General features: G+C 36.8%; 1 protein-coding gene and 1 non-coding gene across 2 annotated transcripts in view; one reads left to right on the plus strand and one right to left on the minus strand.

The window, feature by feature from the left end:
- Window positions 1-5,782: 5,782 nt before the first annotated feature.
- The window catches only part of VPS35 (VPS35 retromer complex component), a 28,720-nt gene continuing 8,644 nt past the window's right edge, over window positions 5,783-25,858 (minus strand). The window contains exons 5-17 of the mRNA XM_047078336.1: window positions 24,571-24,753; window positions 22,717-22,930; window positions 21,451-21,534; window positions 20,927-21,036; window positions 17,302-17,398; window positions 17,055-17,203; window positions 15,107-15,314; window positions 14,196-14,351; window positions 11,459-11,581; window positions 9,429-9,608; window positions 8,692-8,931; window positions 7,430-7,573; window positions 5,783-6,775 (exon numbers count right to left, since the gene is read on the minus strand). Coding sequence (XP_046934292.1) covers window positions 6,596-6,775; window positions 7,430-7,573; window positions 8,692-8,931; window positions 9,429-9,608; window positions 11,459-11,581; window positions 14,196-14,351; window positions 15,107-15,314; window positions 17,055-17,203; window positions 17,302-17,398; window positions 20,927-21,036; window positions 21,451-21,534; window positions 22,717-22,930; window positions 24,571-24,753 — 2,068 coding nt within the window. The 3' untranslated portion in view covers window positions 5,783-6,595. The remainder of the gene's footprint in view (window positions 6,776-7,429; window positions 7,574-8,691; window positions 8,932-9,428; window positions 9,609-11,458; window positions 11,582-14,195; window positions 14,352-15,106; window positions 15,315-17,054; window positions 17,204-17,301; window positions 17,399-20,926; window positions 21,037-21,450; window positions 21,535-22,716; window positions 22,931-24,570; window positions 24,754-25,858) is intronic.
- On the plus strand, window positions 23,775-23,847 carry TRNAR-CCU (transfer RNA arginine (anticodon CCU)). Its single transcript has one exon. It is a non-coding gene; the product is annotated as a tRNA-Arg (tRNA).

Here is a 25,858-nt window from a genome sequence, read left to right on the forward strand (position 1 = left end):
CAGCCCAGTTGGGGGAAAATGCCCATCTCTCCAATCTTCAAAGAACCTTTCATTTTCACAGTTATCTCTCACCATCTCAGAACTTTTTCTGCACACCAAAGATACAGGAGAGAAAAAGCCAAGAACATTTATTTCATGCTTCTGCCCTTACAGATATTTTTATGCTCAGTAAGAATGATACGTAATATTTGATGGCCTATTTTAAGTCAGATACTGTTTAAAGAACTTTATATGGATTATATCCAAGAGCTGATATACATAGGGTCATGACAACCCTGTGGTCCAGGTAAAGGTGTCCCATCTTATACATGAAGAAACTGAGGTACACAGAGGTTAACTAAGTTGCCTAGGACAAACAGCTAGCCAAGTGATAGTGGGCATTTAAATTCAAGCCACCTGACTCCAGAGCCTCTACTCTTGGTCACTGAGACCTTGTGCCACCTACAGGAACAGTAGGTGGGACTGGACTGATCAAAAATAAAAATACAGAGTGAGCACATAAAGTTAACAGCAGGATGTACTTAAAGTTGGAAGAAGAAGCACGGTGCAACACAGTGCTATTCCATTTGTGGATGTTGAGCGAATTATGTATATAATGTATACATGTTCTCAGAGGTGTTGAAAATGTATGCTTTCACATGTGGAGGAATACCACTAACATCCAAATGGGCAGACTTTGAGTTGTGTCCGCAAGAGGGAGGCTTTTCACCCATTGCACGGAGGCCCCTTGGAGTGGCAGAGTAGAGCTAGGGAAGAGTTGGCTGATAGGGAAGTAGAACCTCTCCCAGCCCCCAGACACTGGCTAGCTCAACAACTAATATCCGACCTCACCATTGGCACCATGCTGTGCCAGGCTGAGTGAGTGAAGGTGCCTCAACTTCCCCTCTTACCGGCCTCTGCTGTTTCCTTTTAGGTGACTTACAGAGCTCAGAAGGGCATCACCAGGAATATTGTTTTCGAGTTGGTGGGTGGTGGCATTCCTCGTCTATGGACCTGCCATCATCGGTTGGGCATATGTGGCCAAAAGGAGCATCCTGCCTCGGGGGGAGTGCTATGCTGAGTTCTTCTACAACTGGTAGATCCTGATGACGACCTCCATCATTGAATTCTTCACTCCCTTTATCAGCCTCACTTACTTCAACTTGAGCGTCTACATCAACATTCAGAAGCGCACCTCCCTGAGGAGGAACAACATTGCCCAGAGCCAAGACAACTCGGAGATGAACTTCCAGGGGAGAAAAAACATTATGCTTTTTGTTAAACTAGTTGAGACGAGGAGCAGGAAGAAGAGAGACCAGGTACTCTCCCCCAGACACAAGGGTCTTTCCTTGGATGTCCCTGGGACTCAAGATTTACCACCTCTGCAAGTAGACATCCAAGCCAAAGCAGCACACTGGCAACAGAACAACTACAGGGCCAGCAAGTGTCTGCATTGCCCAGAGACAGCCAGACCTCGCCAGCTCACTGGCCAGCCGCCTGCAGCTCTTCCAGATTAAGCAAGTGGCCAGGTGGCTAGCCATCATCATGTGTGTTTGGCCTGTGCTGGGCACCCTACACATTGCTCATGATCATCCGAGCTGCCTGCCATGGGATATGCATCCAGCACTCCCTCCATGAGATGTCTTTCTGGCTCCTCTGGCTGAATTCGGCTATCAACCCTGTTCTGTACCCTTTATGCCACATGAGTTTCAGAAGAGTTTCATCAAACTGCTATGCCCTGGAAAAGCCAAGATCCACCCTCATATGTACATAGGACAGAAATGCCTCCTGGAGCAGATTGCTTAAACCCCTTATACTGTCCAAAGGAAAGATGTTTACAAACACTTCCCTAGGCCACTGCCACACATTTCTCCTTAGTCTTTACCACAAGGAAATGTAAGAACCATCTTACATTATAAGAAACAAGTGAAACAATTTACTGCAAGTACTATTAAAAATGTGTCTATGGAATTGTTATCTAGGGCTTCTTACTCAAAAGTATGGTCCCTGGACCAACAGCATTATATGGGGGCATATTAGAAACATGGAATCTTTGGCCCTACCACAGACCTGCTGAATTCCAGAATCTGCATTTTAACAAGATCCAGGTGATTTGTATGTTTAATAAAGCTTGAGAATCTGGTCCAAGGGATGTGTAAAAGGATAAAAGTAGTTGACAGGCATGGTTTTGTGATAGCCCATATCCTGAGAGACATCCTATTTAAGGCTTAAAATCATTGTGGTTCAAATTTATATTAATTTTACTGAATCTGCACACTATCCTGTCAACCCATTTTATTCTTTGATAAGGATCACCAGTTTAGATTTTAACTTTTCTTTTAGTAGGCTCCATACCCAACATGGAGTTTGAACTCACAACCCTGAGATCAAGAGTTGCGTGCTCTACCAGCTGAGCCAGCCAGATGCCCCAATATTAATTAACCCTTTTGATTGGAGTTTTGAGTACTCCATTGCCTTTGTATATAGACAGTAAGCTTGATAAAAAATGGTAGAACCCAGGGGCACATGGGTGGCTCACTCGGTGAAATGCAGGGCTCAATCTCAACAACCATGAGGTCATGACCTGAGCCAAAATCAAGAGTAGAATGCTTTACCAACTGAGCCACCCAGGCACCCCCAAATGTGCTCCTTTCTAACATTATATCTAATGGTCATGAAGCCATTTGTATTTACACTTAGCTCTGCCTTGTAAAAATAGATTAAAGTCACAGCTTAAGATTTTACTTCATCTTAGGAAGACATTTCTAACCTAAGGCTAATCACTGTGATGAGTGGTTAAAATATACAGTACATCTCCAGAGATTTTGGAGGCTTGGACCTAGTTTTGTTGGCACACTGCAGTGTGATGTAGAGGAGTGAACAGCAGTATGAGGTCCTTCCCTACCCATTCCCAACTGACTTATTTTGAATTACCACAAGCCAGAAAAACCTAAGTCTTTAATCAAACCTAGGGCAGGTCACTCAAGTATACAACAAATGAGTAGATATTGGCTAGCTGACTCAGTATCTGCTGTCCAACTTCAGGACACCCCCAATCACAGCAAACAGGAAGGCTCCTTGAGAGATTTCCTCACCCCCATCACTTTTCATTTATAGTATGTAGTCTGGAATTCCCATCATCAAAGACAATGCCATTGAGAAATCCTTTCAATTCCATTCTGCTTGAACTTTTTTCTTTGAATTCTTATGAAAGCAATGTAATGGAAGAGCCCTCTGAAATCTAGACTTTGTATTTAAATCCCCTCTCAGTGTCTATGGTGGTATACTTATTCCTTGTGGTCTGTCCTATTTCTCAATGGCTCTGAGAGATGTACATGAACTGTACTACAACCATTCTTTTCTTCAAAGCACTCTATGATGCCTGATCAAGTCCAACACCTCCCTCTTTTAAGCTACACTAACAGATAAAACAGCCTGCAAACTAACCGGGACCCCTAGTGGACAAGGTAATATCAGAGCTCCTTTATCTGATGGCTCCCAATGTCATGGCTAAAGGACCAGTCAGAAGCATGAGTTTCTAGGTGAAAAAGCAATCATCTGGACTCCAAGAATCACTTCAGACAAGTGGAGATAGGAAAGGGAGGGCAGAAATGTCCTAAAACAGCATCTCAGAATGAGAAAGGGTCATCCACTCATATCACCTCTTAGATATGTCCTCCTAACTAACTGTCCCCTAGTCTTGGAATTCTCCATGCAACATTAGGCCTGACCTAGGCTCAGTGCTTCTCTCCACCTACGAAGGGTTTTTTTCCCCCTGGTCTATCAAGAACCAGTACTTTTTTTGTAAGACACAATAAAAATTACTAGAAAAAAGGAGGCCACGGAAGCAGGCATACAAAGCACAAGCCCTAATTCATTAGATTCAACAGACATAAAATCGCCAAACTGGTTTAAGTGTGTCAATTCTTAGTCCTTTTTTCTTTTTTAACTTTTTAAAAATTTCTCATTATAGACAGGTAAGAGTTTAACTTGCTTCAGTCCATGGATCACTCTTGGATAGCCTGGCTCCATCTATAAAATATGGGACTGCAGGTCAAGCATTAGCCTCACAAGGCTAAAAAGACAGACTTGAAGTCACATGAGGATTCATAAAACCTCCTCCAGGCTTTACCCCAACACCTTCAGCCCCCACTTCTATGCTCTCCTGGGCATACCCTTATCACATTACTGTTGGTCTTCACACCAGATGAAAATTCTCAAAGCTAGGGACCCTATCTTGTTCACCTTTATACCCAGTGCCTGTACTTGGCATATAGTAGGTACCCAATTTTTGTTCAGTAAAGGAATGTGTCAATTAAGATTAGCAGAGCTTTGGTTTATTTCCTAAATCTGTTCTCTTCACCTCACCAAAACAATGGGAAATACTTTATACCCTGTACTGACATTTTACCTCTGAACCTTCCTGAGCTCAAATTCAAGTATTCTCCTTGAGTCACATCTTTATTTCTCCAGCTGTATTTCACAAAATATGTGAATAGAATGAACATGTTGACTTCTATTCCACAATCAAGTTTATACTGAGTAAAGTGGCACCTGCAAAGTACAGAAAGGATTTGCTAGACTAAAAGCGTCTACAGAGAAGCTTAGGATACTTGGTAGATTTTAATGGTACCAATTCTATAACTTTATTCTTTAAAACCTGATGTCTTAGTCCATTCATGCTGCTGTAACAAAATACCATAGGCTGGGTAACTTATAAACAGAAGTTTATTTCTCATAGTTCTGGAAGGTGTTAAGTCCAAGATCAAGGCACCAGCATGGCTGAGTGAGGGCCCTTCTCCAGGTTGCATACTGCCAACCTGTGTTTTCACAAAGTGGAAAGGAGCAAGCAAGCTCTCTGGGCCTCTTTTATAAAGGCACTAATGCCATTCGTGAGACTCCACCCTCATGACCTAAGCACATTCCAAAGGCCCCACCACTCAACATCTTTGGAGGCTAGGATTTCAACATATAAATTGCAGGGGTGGTGGGGAGAGGGGGATACAAACATTCAGACCATAGCACCTAAGAAGTGCTAGACGTCTATCAATGTGGGTGAAGGGGCAGATGGTAAGGTATTAAGTGAGGTGATCATTTGAAAATGCCCATACATTTGCAAAGTCTCCATTCAAGAGGTGGAGCTTAATGTAATTCCTCTTACTCTTGAGTATGAGTTAGTCTTAGTGACTCCTTTCTAACAGAAGAAGGCAAAAACAACAGTATGTCACTTCTAAGGTCAGCTCATAAAAAGGCATGTGGTTTCCTCTTTGCCCTCTCTCACATGGGTCACTTTGGAAAAGCCAGCTGCTGTCATGAAGACTTTCTAGCTGCCCTTGTAAAGGCCCACAAAGAAAGGAATAGAGGCCTTTAGATAATGGTCATGTGAATAAGCTTGGAAGCCAGTCCCAACCAAACCTTTAGATGGTTGCAGCTCCAGGCAAAATCTTGAGACACCCTAAGCCAGAACCACTGGCTAAGCTGCTCCCAAATTCCTAAGCCAGAACACCATGAGATAAATGTCTGTTGTTTCAACACACTAAGTTTTGGAATAATTTGTTACATGACAGATAAAGGTGGTGAGCCTTCTGGGAATTAATATGGAAGTACCATGCCTAAGAAGAGAATAAGGCCAAGGAAAGCAAATGGGTATAAACAGAAGAATAGATGGTGCCTTGCTCAAGAAGTACTTAAAATGAAAGCTTAAAATGAACAAGCAAGTGTTGTACATAAGATTGTCTATTAACCACAGGCATTCTACTAGCTCCTTCTATAAATCTAGCATGAAAGGGTAAAAAGTCCAAAATTGTTAATAGCAACTTTATTGTTTCACTGGTGAAAAAAAAAAAAAATCATGGTAATTGTACGATGCATTTCCCCTTAAATTTACAATGAAGGTTATACATAAATTATACTGATCACGAATTTTCTATTTTATGCTATTTAGAACAAAATTATTTTGATAAATATGCCCAGAGTAAAACATAGGTTCTTAATGAATGACGGAGTCCAAATATGCAAAATATAGCTTTTGGTTTTGACCATGGTGCTTTAAAATTCTCAAACATGCATTAATATATTCTAGTTTTAGGGAAAATATTACATGGCCTTATCTTGCATTTAGGGGAAAACCCAAGCTGAATTTCACATACAGTATCCCTTTCCTCTAAATTAATCTCAAATTGGACTAGAGAACAAAGAGACAGACACTTTCAGGTTAGTACTCCCAAGTAACGAAAGAAATTACACAACCAACAAAACGAAATAAAGGAAGAAGGGCTTCATTAGTAGCTGAGATAAGTGGTGGTTTGCTGTTTTTTTTGTTATTGGTGGGTTTTGTTTTTTTGTTTTGTTTTGTTCACAGATCACAGGAGTTTTAAATAGCAGATCAATCATGCTACCTGGGGTGATCAGACAGATTGAGCACTTATGAAGTGAATAGTTTTATTAAGGTCCTGAAGGTGAGTGTCCGGAGGTGCTGGGTAAAACACATCACAGGTAAGAAACGGGAAACCTACCTCAGCATTTCTGAAAGGCACAATCTATGGAGGGGAAACCTAGTATAATAAAACCCTTACTGGATGTACATGGAAAGAAGTATGGTGAGCCAGTTTCCTTTTTAAAGGATGAGACCTTCATAAATTGGCCCCTCAGATTCTGGTGACTCCCGCCTCAAACGCAAATGCTCCAGTGTGTTATGAAAATGTTTGTTAATCTGCTCTGTTTCTTCACTGGACTCAAGATTTGGGAGGTCTTCTCGTATCTTTTGGATAAGCTGGTTCAAAACCTGAATTGTGACCTACAAAAGAACACGCACAGTTTCATAACCAAGCATGTACGATAAAAAAGAAAAGATAATTCAATAAAAACGTTTTAAAGATTGTCTTACTCGCACCAATCACCAGAGTAATCAATCATAAAAAAAGACATATGAAAACATGATCCCTGCTTTGAGCAACAACTATTGGCAATTCACCAAAACAACCAACAAAACAAAATGAAAAAAAATCAATAAAAATTAGAGCATCACAAACCAATGAAAGAATAGCAAAATTTTACTTAACCTACAAATCTTCAACACTGTACTGCTAAAAGGATAATTCATTTAGGAATTATTCTAAACTTGTATGTGATGACCAATCAGTATACTATATTTGTAAATTATTTTGTGTTTTTCAAACAGACAGGGACTATTTTTTTTTATAAAATATTCATAACAAAAGAGATGAGAATTTCTTGTACATGATGAGTTCTTCTGTTACAGAGATGCATCTATAGACAGAAAAGGATACTAGAGAATAAAAGAGACTACTAGGTGAATTCTCTAAACTCTGACCCTCTTAAACAAAAAAAAAAAGTCATCAAGATCATAAACTTTAATATGTATCAGATCTCTGAAGAACAGGAAGGAAAGTATTAATTCACTAACAATATTTTATTATAGTTTACTTACCGCATCATTTTCCTTTTCATAAAAATAGATATATCTGTTCAGAATTTCTATAAAAAGTTGCACTTGTAAAGAGGGGTCCATGCACTGATTTGCTATTTTCAGAGCTTTCTTTAAGCATTCCATTACCCTCTTGCCTCCATGAAGCTAGAATAAAAGTGAGGGGATTGGGGGTAAGGGGAGAGTATTAAAGAGATTAATGAATCACAAATGTCCCATTTCACACAAAGAAATAAACAGAACCCTACCCTACACTGGCTCTTTTTTAAGGTACACAACAAATTTAAAACCTCTTCATTTTTTTTAAAGACACAGCTATATTTTAAAACATGTATTTGTTTTACATATTCACTTTTTTAAAGAGTATCCATTTCTTTAAATGTCTTTTTGAGAGAGAAAATAAAGGAGAGAGAGAATCCCAAGCAGGCTTCACACTGTCAGTGCAAAGCTTGAAGTGGGGCTCAAACTCACAATGAGACCATGACCTGAGCCGTAATCAACAGTGGGATGCTTAACCAACTGAGTCACCCAGATGTCCCTGTTTTACATATTTGTATCTTAAATGTTTTATATTTATTATGTATACCTTTTTTCTTTTTTTTTTAGAGAAAATGTGAGCAGGAGAGAGGCAGATAATTTTCTTTTTTAATGTTTACTTATTTTTGAGAGAGAGAGAGAGAGAGAGAGAGAGAGAGAGAGACAGACAGACTACGAGCAGGGGAGGGGCAGACAGAGGGGGACACAAAATCTGAAGCAGGCTCCAGGCTCTGAGCTGTCAGCACAGAGCCCAACGTGGGGCTCAAACTCACGAATTGCAGAGATCATGACCTGAGCTGAAGTCGGACGCTTAGCCAATTGAGCCACCCAGGCACCCCAGCAGAGAGAATCTTAAGCAGGCTCCATGCCCCATGTGGAGCCTGACATAGGGCTTGATCTCACAACCATGAGATCATGACCTGAGATGAAATCAGGAGTAGGACGCTTAACCAACTGAGCCACCCAGGCATCCCTGTTATGTATACTTTTTAAAGGTAGTAGTATATACTTGCTGTGTTACAATATCCTTAAAGTGGGTCTTCACCACAGTATGTTAACTCTGTACAGTATACTTTACCATCCATTTCATTTATTTTAATAAACAAGGCAATTTTCTTTGTCAAGTTTCCAAGCACTCCAAATGCTTCACTTCCAGCACACAAGGACCCGGCAGCTACTTCCAGCAAACAATCCCCTCTTCTATGACCAGGAATGACCTCCCTCCTTACCTCTTCCCCATTTTTGTCTGTGTTTCTGCCAGACCAGAAGAGATGTGCACAGGTGCTCACAGCTCGGCCCTGATCTGGTTTCTTCAGAAGTTTGGATGCAGCAAGTGCACACTGAGTCCTCAAAGGTTCATGATTCTCTTCACTGAAGCACTTCATCCTCTCAAAAGTACCAATGATCAAGGTGATGGCAGCAAGCTGTGCTTTGGAATCACTGATTTCATCTTCATACAGAGAAAATGCCTGGTGAACAAGAAGCAGAAGAGACCTTTACTACTATCTACTCAAGCATTTTCTAAAGTACTTCCCAACAAACCCCCATCGTGTGAGACACTCTGTAGCCCCTTCAGATCACAAGATGCTGACCCCTCCCTTGGAGAAGCACAAGACACAGCTGATATGGAAAGATACTGACAACTTCCAACAAAGAAACTTGTTTTAACTACTGTTTAACCCAGAGTTCCCAAGCTGAATAAAGGTACTTTTTACCCCATGAAACACTTTTACCTAGGCTTACCTAGAAATCTTAAATCTCATTAGCACCCAGTAACTGATCCATTTTCCTGTTCCAAATCAATCAATATGACTACAGTATTAAGGAGTTCCAAGATGGTGGGAAAGGGATAATTACAAATTCAGTTAAGAGACAATCCATATGCACTAACCGCCATAACTACAGACAGGTGGCTGAACACAGCAAAACTGTAACATTAAACACAGAAAGGAGAACAGACCATCACCTGGGACATAAATTCATATGCTACTGTTTCGTGATTTTCAAAACCAATTTCTCCAGCAGCTAGAGCCCCTTGAAGAAAAAGTCTTAAGGGTAATTCTGCTAGCTCTGCTTTGATCAAAGCACTGATAGTCTGGTGAGCAAATGAAAAAATCTTCTGGCATTTTTTTTCCCATTTGTCATCCTAAAAGAAAAAAAAAATAGTTTAAATTACCTTACTTTCAAGATTAACTTGCTCAAGAATATTCATTTTATGTGAAACGTCTTTAGAACAGGGAAAGCAGGAAAGCTGAGCTCAAGGTTCTCCTGGTATCCTTCTTCTGTTTCATTTATAAAGCACACAAATGAATCAAGCACAATGTCTTCTCAAAACATCAATTTGTAGTTACTGACTTGACCATTTTTGTATATTTGGCATTTGTTTTTTCTCATCAGAAAATCAGCACATACCCCAATTGGACAGAATTAAGAAAATAAACCAAAGAATTTTAAAAATTGAAATCATCCCTAAATCTACCATTCAGCAATAATCAGTAATAACATTCTGATGTTAAGGTCTTCTTTTTTGTCTATGCAAATCATAACTAACTAGGATCTCTGTTCTGGTTTTGTTTTCTACTTTAACTCACCAGAAGAGTAAAACTGGGTTCGTGCTGCATATACTTGCACCCTTCACTTATTTTGTCATAACTTTTCCTCATGATACGAAGTTACTGGAAATCATTTTAATGACTAGAAACTTTTCACAAACTGGATGTAGGATAACTTACTTAACTACTCCCTTTGGAAATAATCTGCAATATGACAATGAATGCTCTGTATACATAAAGATTTATTGAATCCTTAATTATTTCCTTAGTATAAATTCTTAGAAGTGGACTTTATTAGCTCTTTTAAGGCTCTACTTACATAATGCCAGAGTTTTCTAGAAAGACTGTACTATTTCACATACCCACCATTACCAGATGAGAATTATCATCACACCATTGCCACTGCTGAACCTTATTTTTCTTTCCTTTTTACCAGTTTAATTTCTAAAACAGAGGTTCATTGTTGTAATTACTAGTGAGGTTAGATATTTTATCCATGTTTAACCATCAAAATTTCTTATTAAAGCAATCAATTCTTTTCATTTTTAAAATCAGATAATAGTCAAGGATTAAATGCAATAATCCAAGTATATACACAGTCCTCGGCATAGTATACGGCACGTAGTAAATGCTGGCTGCTATTTCCATTGTTACTTTCGCCAAAATCTATACATAGAATGCTGGAAAAGGGTCTAAATGAGTGGCTGGCATGATAAAAACTGGCCAAAAGCTGCTATGTCATGCTGGCATATCCACTAAATAAATCTGCTTCTCCACTATTAGAAAAGTAAGTTTACCGAGGCTTACTCCTTAACACTAACTGACTGTCCAACTATCAGGTATGCTATATTTAAGTATTTTCTATAAAACTGTATTATCGAAGACTTAAGTCATGATTCTACTTAAGGAATAAGTGCGTAAAAAAATGTACACAATTCATAAAATAATTCAATTTTAGGCTTTTGGAGAGAGGTTATTATGCAATGTCAGGCCCTTTCATTAGGCAAAGCTACCTTGAATCAGACCTTACCTGTTATGTACTTGCAACCTCTACATGAGATTACTGTATCACTTTAGAATTGGTAAAGACCCTAAGAAAGTAAAATCATTCCTAAACTAAAGCACTCTGAGCCAATTCTCTAATAAACTTACCAATGTCTCACAAGTAATCTTTAAATACAGGAAAAACTCCTAGCATAAATTTATACTGTTTTAATCTTTCATTTCTAAGTGTTTTTATGTGATCCCTCAGCTACTATGCAATCTACCAACACCACTGTTAGGAACACTTAATACAGGATGCATAATGAATTGACTTATTAAAACTGGAATTTTATTATACCATTGTCTATTTTTTTATATGTCTCAATTTCTATAATAAATAACACATACAGATGAAGAAAGAAAGAAAAAAAAGTAATGACATACTTAAAAGTCAACCCACCACTTTAGAATTCTCTTTGTAGCGAAACGCCAGCTGGTAAGCTGCAAATACCAAAGGTGGCAGTGTGAAGCGAATCCGTTGATTTCCACCAGCTCCAAAATGTTTTCGTGCCGTGTTTAAAATCTGACCCCCCCCAAAAAAAAAACAAAACCCAAAACATTAATCTTTCCTGAACTATGATTACCCATTTATAAAATTAAATGAGGGCTCTAATCATTGTCATTGCTACCATTTTTGACTGTATCTAATATGCAGCAGGCTTTACAGTAGATGCTTTACATTTCTTATCTCACTGGGTCAATACAATCAACATCGCAACCAAGACAGATAGTAACCCCATTTCACAAATGAAGAAACCCGAGGTTCAAAGGTAATCTGCCCAAGGCTATACAAGCAGAGACAATGACAGATGTACACATATTTTCATATACATATGTACATAGTATACTGTGTTTATAAAAACTGCAGGCTCTGGGGGAACCTGGGTGGCTCAGTCGATTAAGCGTCCAACTCTTGACTTCGGCTCAGGTCATAATCTCACAGTTCATGGGTTCAAGCCCCACATAGGGCTCTGCGCTGACAGTGGAGAGCCTGCTTGGGATTCTCTCCACCACCACAACCCCCCCAACACTCCTCCCCCGCTGGCGCACGCACTCTGCCTCTCTCCAAGATAAATAAATAAACTAAAAAAATAAATAAGACTAAAATTAGGGGCACCTGGGTGGCTCAGTCAGTTAAGTGTCCAATTTCAGTTCAGTCATGTATTCACTGCTCATGGCTCAGAGCCTAGAACCTGTTTTGGATTCTGTGTCTCCCTCTCTCTCTGCCCCTCCTCTGCTCTTGCTCTTTCTCTCTCTCTCTCTCAAAAATAAACATTAAAAAAATTTTTTTTAATAAATAGATAATTAAAAAATAAATTAAAAAATATAAAAAGACTGCAGGCTCTGAACACAGACTTACATTTAAAAGTAGTTTCTAGGGGTACCTGGGTGGCTCAGTCAGTTAAGCATCTGACTTCAGCTCAGGTCATGATCTTGCAGTTCGTGGGTCCGAGCCCCACATCAGGCTCTGTACTGAGAGCTCAGAGCCTGGAACCTGCTTCGGGTTCTGTGTCTCCTCTCTCTCTGCCCCTCCCTTGCTTATACTCTGCCCCTCTTTCTCTCAAAAATAAACATTAAAAAAATTTTTTAATAAAAAATAAAAAAATAAAAGTAGTTTCTAACACTTACTATCTGAGTGACCCTGAGTAAAGTATTTACCTTCTCTTAGCTATAAAAGTTTCATTTGAAAAATGGGGTAGTATATTTCTCCTAGGGTTGTTGGGAAGATCAAGTAATACATGTGAAGTGTTACCAGTTCCTGACACAAGGCAAGTGCTTAGAAAATGTTGGCTATTAGTAGGATGCAAAAACAGTTATATGCACATTGCTGGTATGTCATACCTCCTAATTCAGAAAAAAAAAAAAAATACCATTAAAGTCAAAAGAAATGACAATATACTTTAAAAAGAACCATTGTGAAACATCAGGTTTTTCAGAAAAAACACAAATATTCATGAAATATTTAATATGTGTGACACACTGTGTGACATATTCAGATTCTGTATTCACAAAATATCCTCTGATATAATAGACAGATAAGAGAATGCATTCCCCCTTGGGGAGTCAGAGCTAATAATCCTTGTCTTAATTCTCAGTACATAGGCAAAATCAATTGGCTAGATGTGGAAGGCATACTTCCTACCACTACATTTGGTATGCAACAAAAAGTGAAAACCAACGTAGCATAAGGGGATCACTTAAAATATCTGAACAATCAGCCAGTCATCGTACACAGATCACACACAGTGCACAGAATGTGACACTGGAGTGCCCTGAATGTTTATCATTAAGCCAAGTCAAAGACTATCATCTTGCCAATAGAAATCAGCTTCTTTTTCACACTGCTTATGAAGGAGTACAAGAGTGTCAACTATAACAAAAGAAATCAATAGAAGGAGAAAGTCAGGACTCAACCTCAAATAAAAATGTTCCTCATTTTAGCAGTCTAACTATAGAGCTTCATGTATCTAACAACAGTTAAACTACACCTTGCCCAAACAATAATTAAACAGCCATCTGTGCTACCTTTCATTAAAACAAATCATCTGGTATCAGTCACCAATATTCCTACTCAGGCAACATGTTATTCATTTCACAAAGATTTACTGAGGACTAATGATAAACAAAGGGAGAACCTCAACTGATCGCTCTTTACCAAGAAAAAGAGGTTAAGAAAAAAAGACAATTTCAATTCTAAAGTGTTTTCATAAATTTTCAATGTGGCAAACACATACAACTTATATTTTCAAACCTTCGAAACATAAATACAACTGAATATGAGGACTGCTGTTTATACTTTAAATTTTATTATAATAAACAGTGGACAATTCTAAAAACAGCACAGTTGAAAAAGAAAATGAACATGGAATGAGTACTGAACACCCAACTAAAGGAGGATGGGCTTTCTGCAATTCTTAAGAAGTCTTCAATGAAACTAGAGCAACCAACTTATTCCCAATAAGCTCACAATTATGCATTTATATATAAAGTGAAAGTCCATGGATGTCACTTAATCTTATTCGGTTGCAATTTTTTTTAAACTTTCTAAGGCCACAGCTGCATCAGACCATTCAAGTCACATCTACATGTGATTTCACTAGGAGCTGATGAAGCTGTATAACTGAGTTAACTCATACCAAGTACTGCTGGTCAGGGTCCTCAGACCGTAGAAGATGAATGAATCTGCCCACAAGACTCTGCTCATCAGCAAAGTCTTCTGGATCAGGGTCTTCTATGGGCTGATCTGGCTGATCCTGAATCAATGTGGATACCAAATTCATTATGGAATCCACCTATAACACAAGAGACACAGAAACCCATTGAAGTAAAACTATCAGCATATAAAATCAGTCAAAAGTGTTTCTAATTGTATAAAGTTATCAAATAGTATTAACAATATAATTCCTTTTGTTATAACAAAGTTTACATATGTTGATACAGATATAGACAAGAGTCTGGAAGAGATGCACCAAATTTTTTTTTGGCATTTTATTTTATTTTTTTTAATAATTTATTTTTTAATTTACATCCAAGTTAGTTAGCATATAGTATAACAATCATTTCAGGAGTAGATTCCTTAATGCCCCTTACCCATTTAGCCCATCCCCCTCCCACAACCCCTCCAGCAACCCTCTGTTTGTTCTCCATACTTAAGGGTCTGTTATGTTTTGTCCCCCTCTGTGTTTTTATATTATTTTTGCTTCCCTTCCCTTATGTTCACCTGTTCTGTGTCTTAAAGTCCTCATATGAGTGAAATCATATGATATTTGTCTTTCTCTGACTAATTTCACTTAGCATAATACCATTTAGTTCCATCCAAAAGATGCACCAAATATTAATTAACAGTATTATTCTCTTACTGGTGAGATTATAATTTCTTCTTTATACATATATATATTTTTTTCTAATTTCTGATTTATATAATGAGTAGCTAATTATAACCTTTTTTAGCATTACTCTCTCCTCCCATCTCATGTGTCTTTCTCAAGATCTAAAATCCTAACTACATTGTCTGTTTTCCTAATATAGCATGTTGGTATTCTCTTACCTGGTCTTGAGAGACAATTTCGGTGTTATAATCCAGAACATTACTAAGCACATAACAACTCATGCTCTTTCTGGACTCATAGTCAAAATACTCAAAAAGTGGGTGAAAATGTTTTAATTTCAAGACTGTTAAAATATTGTTGTAAGTGTCAACAGGTATCTTCAAAAGTCTGGTGAGCTCCTTTGAAACTGCACTACTGGTAGCAATACTACAAAAAGAAAAACAACAGCCCTTTAATGAATAAAATTACTTTCTATATATATGAAAAACTCATTGCATAAAAATTTTTCATTTATACATTAAAGGAAATAAGTCAAGTGAATCATGCCATCTCAAAATACTCCAATGACCTTCTTCAAGAAGATAGAGATGTCTATCTAAACACAAACACGTATTCACCTCTTAATTTTCCATTAATACAAATAAGATGTAACACTCTCCAACTCAACGACCAGGTTGTACAGCTTGAGGTAAAATAACTATCTAGAATTTGACATTTCTAAGAAAAGTATTTTAAGTGGTAGTTAAGTTCCTGGGTAGCCAATAAATACTGTATATTCATGATGAAAATCAGTAGTAAGAAAAACCCATGCAAAACTAGCACCTCTACAAAACAGTTTCTTCTGCATCAGATGTTGGTGATTAAGGAAAAGCAGGCTAAATTCAAGGTAGTAGCTCATAGCAGCATTCTGTTGAGATGAGGCATATCCGGGCATTTATAAGACCTTTAGAGGTTGGGATTTCTAATTCCTTATTTTGTCTAATTTTACTTTAAAACTTACTTGGTGGGGGAATGTAGATACATAATTTAATTTTCTCTCATATTTAACATTCAAGATCTGGAATGTTTTTCAGTTCAAAAAAAAAAAAATGGAAATAACCAAAAAAAGGGGGGTGGAGTGCCAAATAAAAGGAGGTAAAAGGAAAATGAGAAATCTTCCTGATGTAGCTAAACCACCAGAAAGGAGATGGAAAGGAAAAAGATGGTATGAAGTAAAATTATGAATAATTTTATTATTAAAAATATACTTTTTAATTATTAAAAAATAATTGACCCCATGTTCAGATGCAATGCAGGATGGGACAGTAGGAGGACTGCTGGTGAAAAGGTAAAGGGACCAGAATTGCCCACGGTGGCCACTAGAGGATGCCACAGACTAGGACAGCATAGTTGAGGAAGCTCCCAAGTAGGTAACAAAATCAACTTTCCTTGATGGTATCAAAATCAAAGCTCAAAATAGAAAAATATTTCAAACCAATTTAATTTTCACACCTTAAATATATATGTTTCTAATTTTTCAAAACTTATTCATCTGCAGGAAATCACTTCTTATGGAAACACTGCTTAACATAAACAGTTGACCCATGAACCACACAGATTTGAATTGTGCAGGCCCACTTATACATGATGTTTTTCTACAAATACAGTACAGTAGTATGAAATGTTATTTTCTCTTCCTGTAATATTCTTATAATTTTCTCTTTTCTCTGGCTTACTTGACTGTAAGAATACAGTATATAATACATAGAACGTAGAAAATACGTGTTCATAGCTGTTTTTTGTTGTTAAGGCTTCTGGTCAACAGTAGGCTATCAGTAGCTAAGTTTTGGGGGAGTAAAAAGTTCTAAGCAATTTTTCAATTGTACACAAGGTCAGTGCTCCTAATCCCAACATTGTTCAAAGATGAACTGTTAATTTTCTTACCAGTTTGAAAACTCATTCATATTCTGAAATGGAAAGACTGCTTATACTCCATGAGTGCCACTACTTTATCAATGTACATAATCAAGAAATTGGTTGGCACTTTCTGCTCTGTAACACCAAGCAAGTCAATCTAACAAACGCTTCAGACAAATGCTAACATTTCCAAAAGCAATTAAGAATAACAAATCTGGGATGAAAAAAGTGTTTTATGAGGGTTTTTACAAAAATGTAACTTTGACTTACTGTTCAAGGTTGAGCTTATTAAATATCTCCACTGTAGTTTCTAGAACTTTATCAACATAGTCCACACGATCAGGGTAACACTTCATAGCAAGATTAATGAGAGAGACTTGTAAAGACACAACGTCCTCAGAAGGCATGTCTTGTCTAGACTGAAATGTTTAGAAAACCACAGAATTTAAACAATCACAAAAGTATATACCAGCTGAGAAGTTTCCAAGTTTTGAGAATTTAGAAAAGCCATTCAAACCTGTATTACTGTAGCCACCTGCTGTGAAAATATGTCAAAAAGTTTAATATCTGCTGGGATTCCAGGTCCATCTTCACGGTGAGCAAATAAAGCTAATCTGAAAAAGAAAACAATCTTTATTTTAACAAATACAGGGATTTGAGTGGTGGGATCATGGGTGACATTTTATTCTTTATACCTTACTGTATTTTCTACAAGGTATTTCTCCTAGAACATTAAAAAAGATTTTAAAAAAGAACGTGGAATTGAGCCATTCCCTCCATTCATTTTTTAATTAAGTTTTTATTTTAATTCTAGTATAACAGCATTCTATCAGTTTCAGTGTACAGTATAGTGATTAAATTATTCCATACATCACCCCATCCTCATGACGAGTGAGTGCCCTCCTTAATCCCCATCACCTATTTCACCTATTCCCCACCCCCCACCTCCTCTCTGGTAACCACCAGTTTATTCTTTACAGTTAAGAATCTATTTCTTGGGATGTGTCTTTTCTTTCCTTTGCTCATTTGTTTTGTTTCTTAAATTCTACATGAGTGAAATCATATGGTATTTGTCTTTCTCTGACTTATTTCAGTTAGCATAACACTCTCTAGCAAATACATTGTCATTGCAAATGGCAAGATTTCATTCTTTTTTTATGACTAAACATATGTGTATATATATATAACACATCTTCTTTATCCATTCATCTATCCATGGGCAAGGGCACTTGGGCTGCTTACATAATTTGGCTATTACAAATAATGTGCTAAACACAGGGGTGTATGTATCCCTTTGAATTAGTGTTTTTGTATTTTTGGGGTAGATACGCAGTAGTGCGATTATTGGATTGTAGGGTAGATTTGTTTTTAAGTTTTTGAGGAACCTCCATACTGTCTTCCACAGTAGCTATTCCAGTCTGACTTCCAATCAACAGTGCAAGAGGGTTCTCTTCTCTCCATATCCTCACCAACACTATTGTTTCTTAGATTTTTGATTTTAGCCATTCTGAGAGGTGTGAGGTATCAATCATCTCATTGTAGTTTTGATTTGTATTTCCCTGATGATGAGTGATATTGAGCACCTTTTCACATGCCTGTCGGCCATCTGTAGGTCTTTGGAGAAATGTCTGTTCATGTCTTTGGCCCATTTTTTTAATTGGATTGTTTTCTGGGTGTTCAGTTTTATCAGTTCTTTATATATTTTGGAAACTAACCCTTTATTGGATACGTCATCTGCAAATACCTTTTCCCATTCAGTAGGCTACCTTTTAGTTTTGTTAACTGTTTCCTTCACTATGCAGAAACTTTTTTTTTTAATTTATTTATTTTGAGAAAGAGAGTAAGCAAGCAGGGAAGGGACAAAGAAAGAGGGAGAGAGAATACCAAGCAGGCTCTGCACTAGCACCAAGCCTGACATGGGGTTCAATCCTATGAACTTTGAGGTCATGACATGAGCTGAAATCAAGAGTCAGACAAGTAACCAACTGAGCCATCCAGGTGCCCCAGAAACTTCTTATTTTGATATAGTCCCAATAGTTTATTTTTGCTTTTATTTCCCTTGCCTCAGGAGACATATCTAAAAAAATGTTCCTATGGCCAATATCAGAGAAATTATTGCCTGTACTCTCTTGTAGGATTTTTATGGCTTCCAGTCTCACATTTAGGTCTTTAATGCATTTTGAGTTTATTTTTGTGTAGTAAGAAAGTGGTCAATTCATTTTTAACTGAACAGTTTTGTCAATGATGTCTCATTTCACTGAATTCTTACTATATATACATATTTTATACTATACATAGATCTTCAATAGGCCAATTTTGCCATATGCTTTGAAGTCTAATCAAATAGATATGGATAAAAATGCATTAAAGTGACAAATGTATTCAACAACCATGATTTTAAAGAGCAATCTTTAAAAGATAAATTCCATGGGAATGCAAGCTGGTGCATCCACTCTGGAAACCAGTATGAAGGTTCCTCAAAAAACTAAAAATAGAGCTACCCTACAACCCAGCAATTGCACTACTAGGCATTTATCCAAGGGATACAGGTATGCTGTTTCAAAGGGACACATGCACCCCCATGTTTATAGCAGCACTATCAAAATTGACAAAGTATGGAAAGAGCCCAAATGTCCATCGATGGATGAATGGATAAAGAAGATGTGGTATATATATACAATGGAGTATTACTCGGCAATCAAAAAGAATGAAATCTTGCCATTTGCAAGTATGTGGATGGAACTGGAGGTTATTATGCTAAATGAAATTGGTCAGTCAGAGAAAGACAAAAATCATGACTTCACTCATATTAAGACTTTAAGAGACAAAACAGATGAACATAAGGGAAAGGAAACAAAAATAATATAAAAACAGGGAGAGGGACAAAACAGAAGAGACTCATAAATATGGAGAACAAACTGAGGGTTACTGGAGGGCTTGTGGGAGGGGGGAGGGGCAAAATGGGTAAGAGGCACTAAGGAATCTACTCCTGAAATCATTGTTGCACTGTATGCTAACTAATTTGGATGTTAATTTTAAAAAATAAAAAATAAAATAAAAAATAAAATAAAATAAAAGATAAATTCCATTATCAGCTTCCCTTAAGAGTATGCCCAATTTGCATGTAATTCTTGCTGCCCAGGTTTGAAGAGATAATTTGGAGAATTTGCTATATAAATTCTCAGACTTTAATAACTTAGGTATTTAAAATATAACAAAATGTATTTGCAGAAATAAATCTTCACTTGGGTTTCTGGTTTCATTACGTCAATGATGTGTAAGCTCACAAGCAGGACACCTATTATATCCTGGCACTCAGCATAGTTGCCAAGCAGGCACTCATTAAAACCATTATCAAAGGCAAAGTTTTATACTTTCACCCAAGACCACTGGCTAAAGTAAAATTTAAACCTAAAAGGAATTTACTAAACATATTTAATATTTCAAAATTCTTCTTTAAAAAAATGTGATAGAGTGATTACCTAAACATTCTTAATCATCTCTATTTAATGAATACTTGATAAAAAAAAAAAAAAGACTCCCAAATCAAATCAGTTCCCACTAAAACGTAACTTTCATTATTGTAAAAAACAAATTTTGTTCTTTGGATTTGTAAGATTTAAGTAATGAATCTGTATAACATTGCCAATTTAAATGCCAATTAAATGTCTAGATTAAGAGTATTCATGGGGCACCTGGGTGACTCAGTCAGTCGAGCATCCAACTTCGGCTCAGGTCATGATCTCACGGCTCATGAGTTCGAGCCCCACGTTGGGCTCTGTGCTGACAGCTGAGAGCCTGAAGCCTGCTTTGGATTCTGTGTCTCACTCTCTCTCTGCCTACCCCTCCCGTGCTTGCACACATGCTCTCTCTCCCAAAACAAAAAACATTTAAAAAAATTTTTTAAAACAAAACAAAAGAACAAGAGTATTCATTATCTCCATGCCTGCTGCTAAGCCTCTTCTCATGCCTAAGCTAGGCAAGCACCTGGTAGGTACTCATACTTACAGAACTAAATGTTCATAATGTAATTACATTAAAATCATTAATAAAGATGTAACAGAAATAAGTAATTCACAGAAATGTTTTAAGTTCATTAGTTCCAAGTCAAAACACTGCCCTGCAGTGTTGGAAATGCTTACCTATCAATTAAAGCAATGATTATGTTTTTCACATTTACATTTTGGTGTAACTCAGCACAGGCCCGGAGAAAAGGATTCAAAGTTTGAAGGTGGAATTCATCAGGGAAAACCTGAAAATCAAATAATAATTGAGTGATACAAGTAAAAGTATTTCACATTATATTCTGGATTTATGGCAAAGGTCATATTTGTGGAAACAATCGTTTAATCTTACACAACTAAATTCAAATACATTACTTTTGAGCCTCTTTAAACATAAGGCCAGACAGAAATATTCCAATAACCAAAGTACATCTACAATTAAACTAAAACAAATGAGAACTAGAAAACATGAAAACTACTCTTCCCTACATTTTGGGGAGAAAAAACACATCAATACAAAGATGAAGTTATCATTAAGAGAAAATCCTTTACTGAGGCCAGAAAATCCTTTACTTGATATTCTATCAAGATTTTTTTCAAAACAATGAAAATTAATGAAAGACAAAATGAGTCCTTTTAAAAAGTGAAATGTTCTCCCTTACCTGAATAATACACTCCATGAGATATTCTTGAGCCAAAGCATCCCTACAATTCACAACTTGTTCCAATATCCCAGTCAAAACAATCTAAAAGAGTTAAAAAAAATTATTTTTAAATCCTAAACCACTCCTCTAATAACATAAACTATTAATTTGAAAATCTTACTTTAGATTTTTCTTACCCCTATTTCATTTTTAAACTTTAACATTTTACAGAAGAATTTTTAAATAAAAATTTAAGTAAAAAATTCTGGGCTTCTATTTAGTAAGTCATTTAGGACGAAGTTCATTTTATCAATTTTTTCTTTTATAATTTGTGCCTTTTGTGCCCTAAGAAGTCTTTGTCTAATTCAATATTATAAAGATTTCCTTTGTGTTTTCTTCTAAAAGTTTTATAGGTGCCTGAGTGCTCAGTCGGTTAAGTGTTCGACTTTGGCTCAGGTTATGATCTGGCGGTTTGTGAGTTTGAGCCCCATGTTGGGCTCTGAGCTGACAGCTCAGAGCCTGGAGCCTGCTTCTATGTTTCTGCTGTCTCTGCCCCTCCCCCACTCTCTCACATGCTCTCTCTCAAAAATAAACATTAAAAAAAAAAAAACTTAAAAGTTTTATGGTTTTAGGTTTTATATTTACACCCCTGATCCATTTTTGACTTTTTCTACATGGTATGAGAATGGGTCACAGTTCAAGGGTTTTGTTTGCACACAGATGTCCAACTGTTCCAGAACCATTTGTTGAAAAGTAATGGTACTTTTATCAAAAGTAATTTATCATATATGACAGGGCCCATTCTGGATTCTCTTTTCCAGGGCTCAGCAAATCTAGCTCAATTATCTGTTTTTGTACATTACTTCTATATTGTCTGTGGTTGTTTTTCACTATACCTGCAGAGTTAGTGTTGTAGACAACATGGCTTGTAAAATAAAAAAATATATTACTATTTTTCCTTTCTAGAAAAAGCTTGTCAATCTCTGCTTTATTCCTCCCACTGATTTATGTGTTTATCCCTTCCACCAATATCACATTATCTTACTGTAGTTTTAGAGTAAATCTACAGTAATATGTAGTTAATCTCAATTTCAGAAAAATTGGTATCTTAATATTGAGTCTTCCAATCCACAAACACAAACTGAAAATCAATTTACTTAAATCTTCTTTAGTTTTAAAATGGTTTTCAATGTAGTATTATTTAATAAAAATATTTGTAAAAATTAGACCTCAATTTATATACCTCATGACGTAAGAAAAAGTGACAAGTAAAAGGATATAAACCTGTTTGTAACGTTCCACATTTACACCTTCCAACTGACTGAGGCGCACCAAATTTGTTCCCACTAAAATTCTGAGTTCTTGTCTTTCTCGTTCTCTTTTTTCCCTATCTCGGCTATGTCCCTGATGTTGCATTCGCACCCAGAGCTTGTTCATCTCTGCAAAGTTGAGTAGTACAAAATCCATGGAATCACTGATATCACCAGTTGTTTCTTCACTGCAAAGAGACAGTTGAAAAATTCTTTATATACACTATTTATGCCATAGGACCAGCTTTACTGTTATCCCTCTCCTTTGTGCATTTCCTTATTGCATTAATATGTCAATGTTTTCTATTAGGAATTTTAACTTCATTGGCTTAGTGTTCAATTTCAAGGAAAACAGACTCAAGAGAAAAAAAATACCAGGGAGAGAACACAGTACAAGTACAAAGGGACAAAAAACTTTCCCCCACTCTCTATCCGGGGCCAACTTGTTCTTACAGCAACTCCATTAATTCAAAAAGCCTAAAAAACTTGATACTAATAACATACTAACTACATCATTTTATCGAACTTTTTATGGTTCCAATTGGAATATAAGCTTTGAGAGGGAAGAGACTATGTTATTTCCTGCTTATTTTTCATCTTCTAGGATAGGAAACACAGTTTTCAAAATTTTTTAACGACTGCCTAATTAAATGCTCAAAACTGGGGTGCCTGGGTGGCTCAATCACTTAAGCGTCCAACTCTTGACTATGGCTGAGATCATGACCTCACAGTTCATGAGTTCAAGCCCTACATCTATTTTCTTGGGATTCTCTCACTCAAAAAATACATAAATACACTTTAAAAAAATAAAAAATAAATGCTCAAAAGTGACAGTCAAATCATAATAAAACAAATAACCTTGCCATCTCCTCAGCACTGTTAAGTTTTTATCTCTTCTATACTGTTTAACTTTGTCACATGCATGGTAAATTTTTATTATATTCTTTTTCCCTTAAAAAGGAACCGATGTAGATATACTAAAAACTATCGAATTGTGCACCTTAGAAATAAATGAATAAATAAATAAGGGGTGCCTGGCTGGCTCAGTTGGTAGAGCATGTGACTCCTGATCTCAGGGTCACGGGTTCAAGCCCCATGTTGGGTGTAGAGATTACCTAAAAAATAATAATAATAAAAAAATAATAAAAATGAATAAATGAATAAATAAAATTAAACAAAAAGAAATTAAGTTCCTCAATCTACAGAATCTTCACATAAATAGTTCATCTAGTTGGTTGAAGACCACAGCTGGCTGACTATCTACACTTGTAGAATAAAAGTGCAATGGATGTGGGTACTAGAATACTGGTCACACAAGAGATGGGGCTCTCACTGAAAGACTTTTGTTTTTTCAGTTTTGGAGTTAATATGTAATTTGTGTACACAGATAACTTAAGTCTCTTATATCCAGGTTATCCAGTCCATAAATTATAAAACTGATAAGATACTCAAGAAACAATATGAAAATTAGCCTCACTTGTGGAAAAAGTTAATCATACCTCATGAATTCATCATAAATGTAATTTAAAAGGTCACAGTTTCAAAGAATACTTAACATAATGGAAAAATGCTCCCAATTGTGTTAAATGAAAAAAGCAGGTTCTAATAATCCACAGACATAAATTTCATAATAGTACATTTTACATCACACCACACATGCTCAAGAGTTCTGTATCACAAGGGAAATACATACATGAAATGCTACAAGTCGCTAGTTGGGTGTGGGGAGGAGAATTACTGAGATTTATTTTCTTACACTTTTCTATACTTCTTGCATATTCTACAACAAAAAAATCTTACAACTAAATCAAGAAAGAAAATCACTTACTCTGTTGGCTCTCCCTCATCAGGTAAGATATTTCTGGTACACTGAAGAAGATAGTTCCGAAGAAATAAACCTCTCAAGGGATGTTGCACACCACGACACATTTCTACCAAATCTTTCAAAATATCTTTCCTGGACTGAGGAAACGATTTGACGTATACAACTCCAACTGTGATCAATAGATAACTAGGGGAATTATGAGAAAATATTTGATTAAAAATAAAATATTCAAAAATAAATAAATAAGTAAAATATTCAAGTCAAGAATTTGATTATGTCCAAACACACTGACTACAAACCTATTAAGACAGGAACCATGGTTTTCTTCTGCACAATGAAAAAATATCTAATTTATAATATAACCACAGTGCCTGAGTGGGTCAGTCAGTTAAACATCTGACTTCAGCTCAGGTCATGATCTCGTGGTTTGTGGGTTCAAGCCCCGCATCGGACTTTCTGCTGTCAGCAGAGCCCACTTCAGATCCTCTGTCTCCCTCTCTCTACCCCTTCCCCACTCACTTGAATGCTCTGTCTCAAAAATAAACTTAAAAAGAGAGAACTTATAAAGAGAGAAAACCACTCATTGACCTTCCCCCCAACTTACATATATATTTACATACAGGTTATGTATATTTACATACATATATATACACACACGAGTATCATAATCACCTTTACACATTAGGAAGAGAATAAACATCATTAATTTTTCTAGTAGTCACGACATTAAACAAAACAGTAAGTCCACTTTTCTATTTCAAAAATTCCTCAAATATCTATATAAAAAGTAAAATTAATCATACCCTAAAACCTTAAAAGAAAACAGAGAGTATTGGGGTGCCTGGGTATCTCAGTTGCTTAAGTGTCCAACTTTGACTCAGGCCATGATCTCACAGTTCATGAGTTCGAGCCCCACATCAGGCTCTGCGCTGACAGATCAGAGCCTGCTTCAGACTCTGTCTCCCTCTCTCTCTGCCCTTGCCCACATTTGTGTGTGTGCATGTGTGTGTGCTCTCTCTCTCAAAAATAAATATTAAAAAAATAAAAGGGGGTGGGACACCTGGGTGGCTCAGTCGGGTAAGCATCCGACTTCAGCTAAGGGCATGATCTTGCAGTCTGTGAGTTCGAGCCCCGCGTCAGGCTCTGTGCTGACAGCTCAGAGCCTGGAGCCTGCTTCGGATTCTGTGTCTCCCTCCCTCTCTGCACATCCCCAACTCGTATTCTGTAATTCTGTACTTAAAAATAAGTAAAAACGTTAAAAAAAAAAGAAAAAAGAAAACCTAGACTTTCT

This window comes from Lynx rufus, unplaced genomic scaffold (genome assembly GCF_022079265.1).
Source record: "Lynx rufus isolate CCGP_SWC_20201006 ecotype Redwood Valley unplaced genomic scaffold, mLynRuf1.p SCAF_16, whole genome shotgun sequence".
Classification (NCBI taxonomy): domain Eukaryota; kingdom Metazoa; phylum Chordata; class Mammalia; order Carnivora; family Felidae; genus Lynx; species Lynx rufus.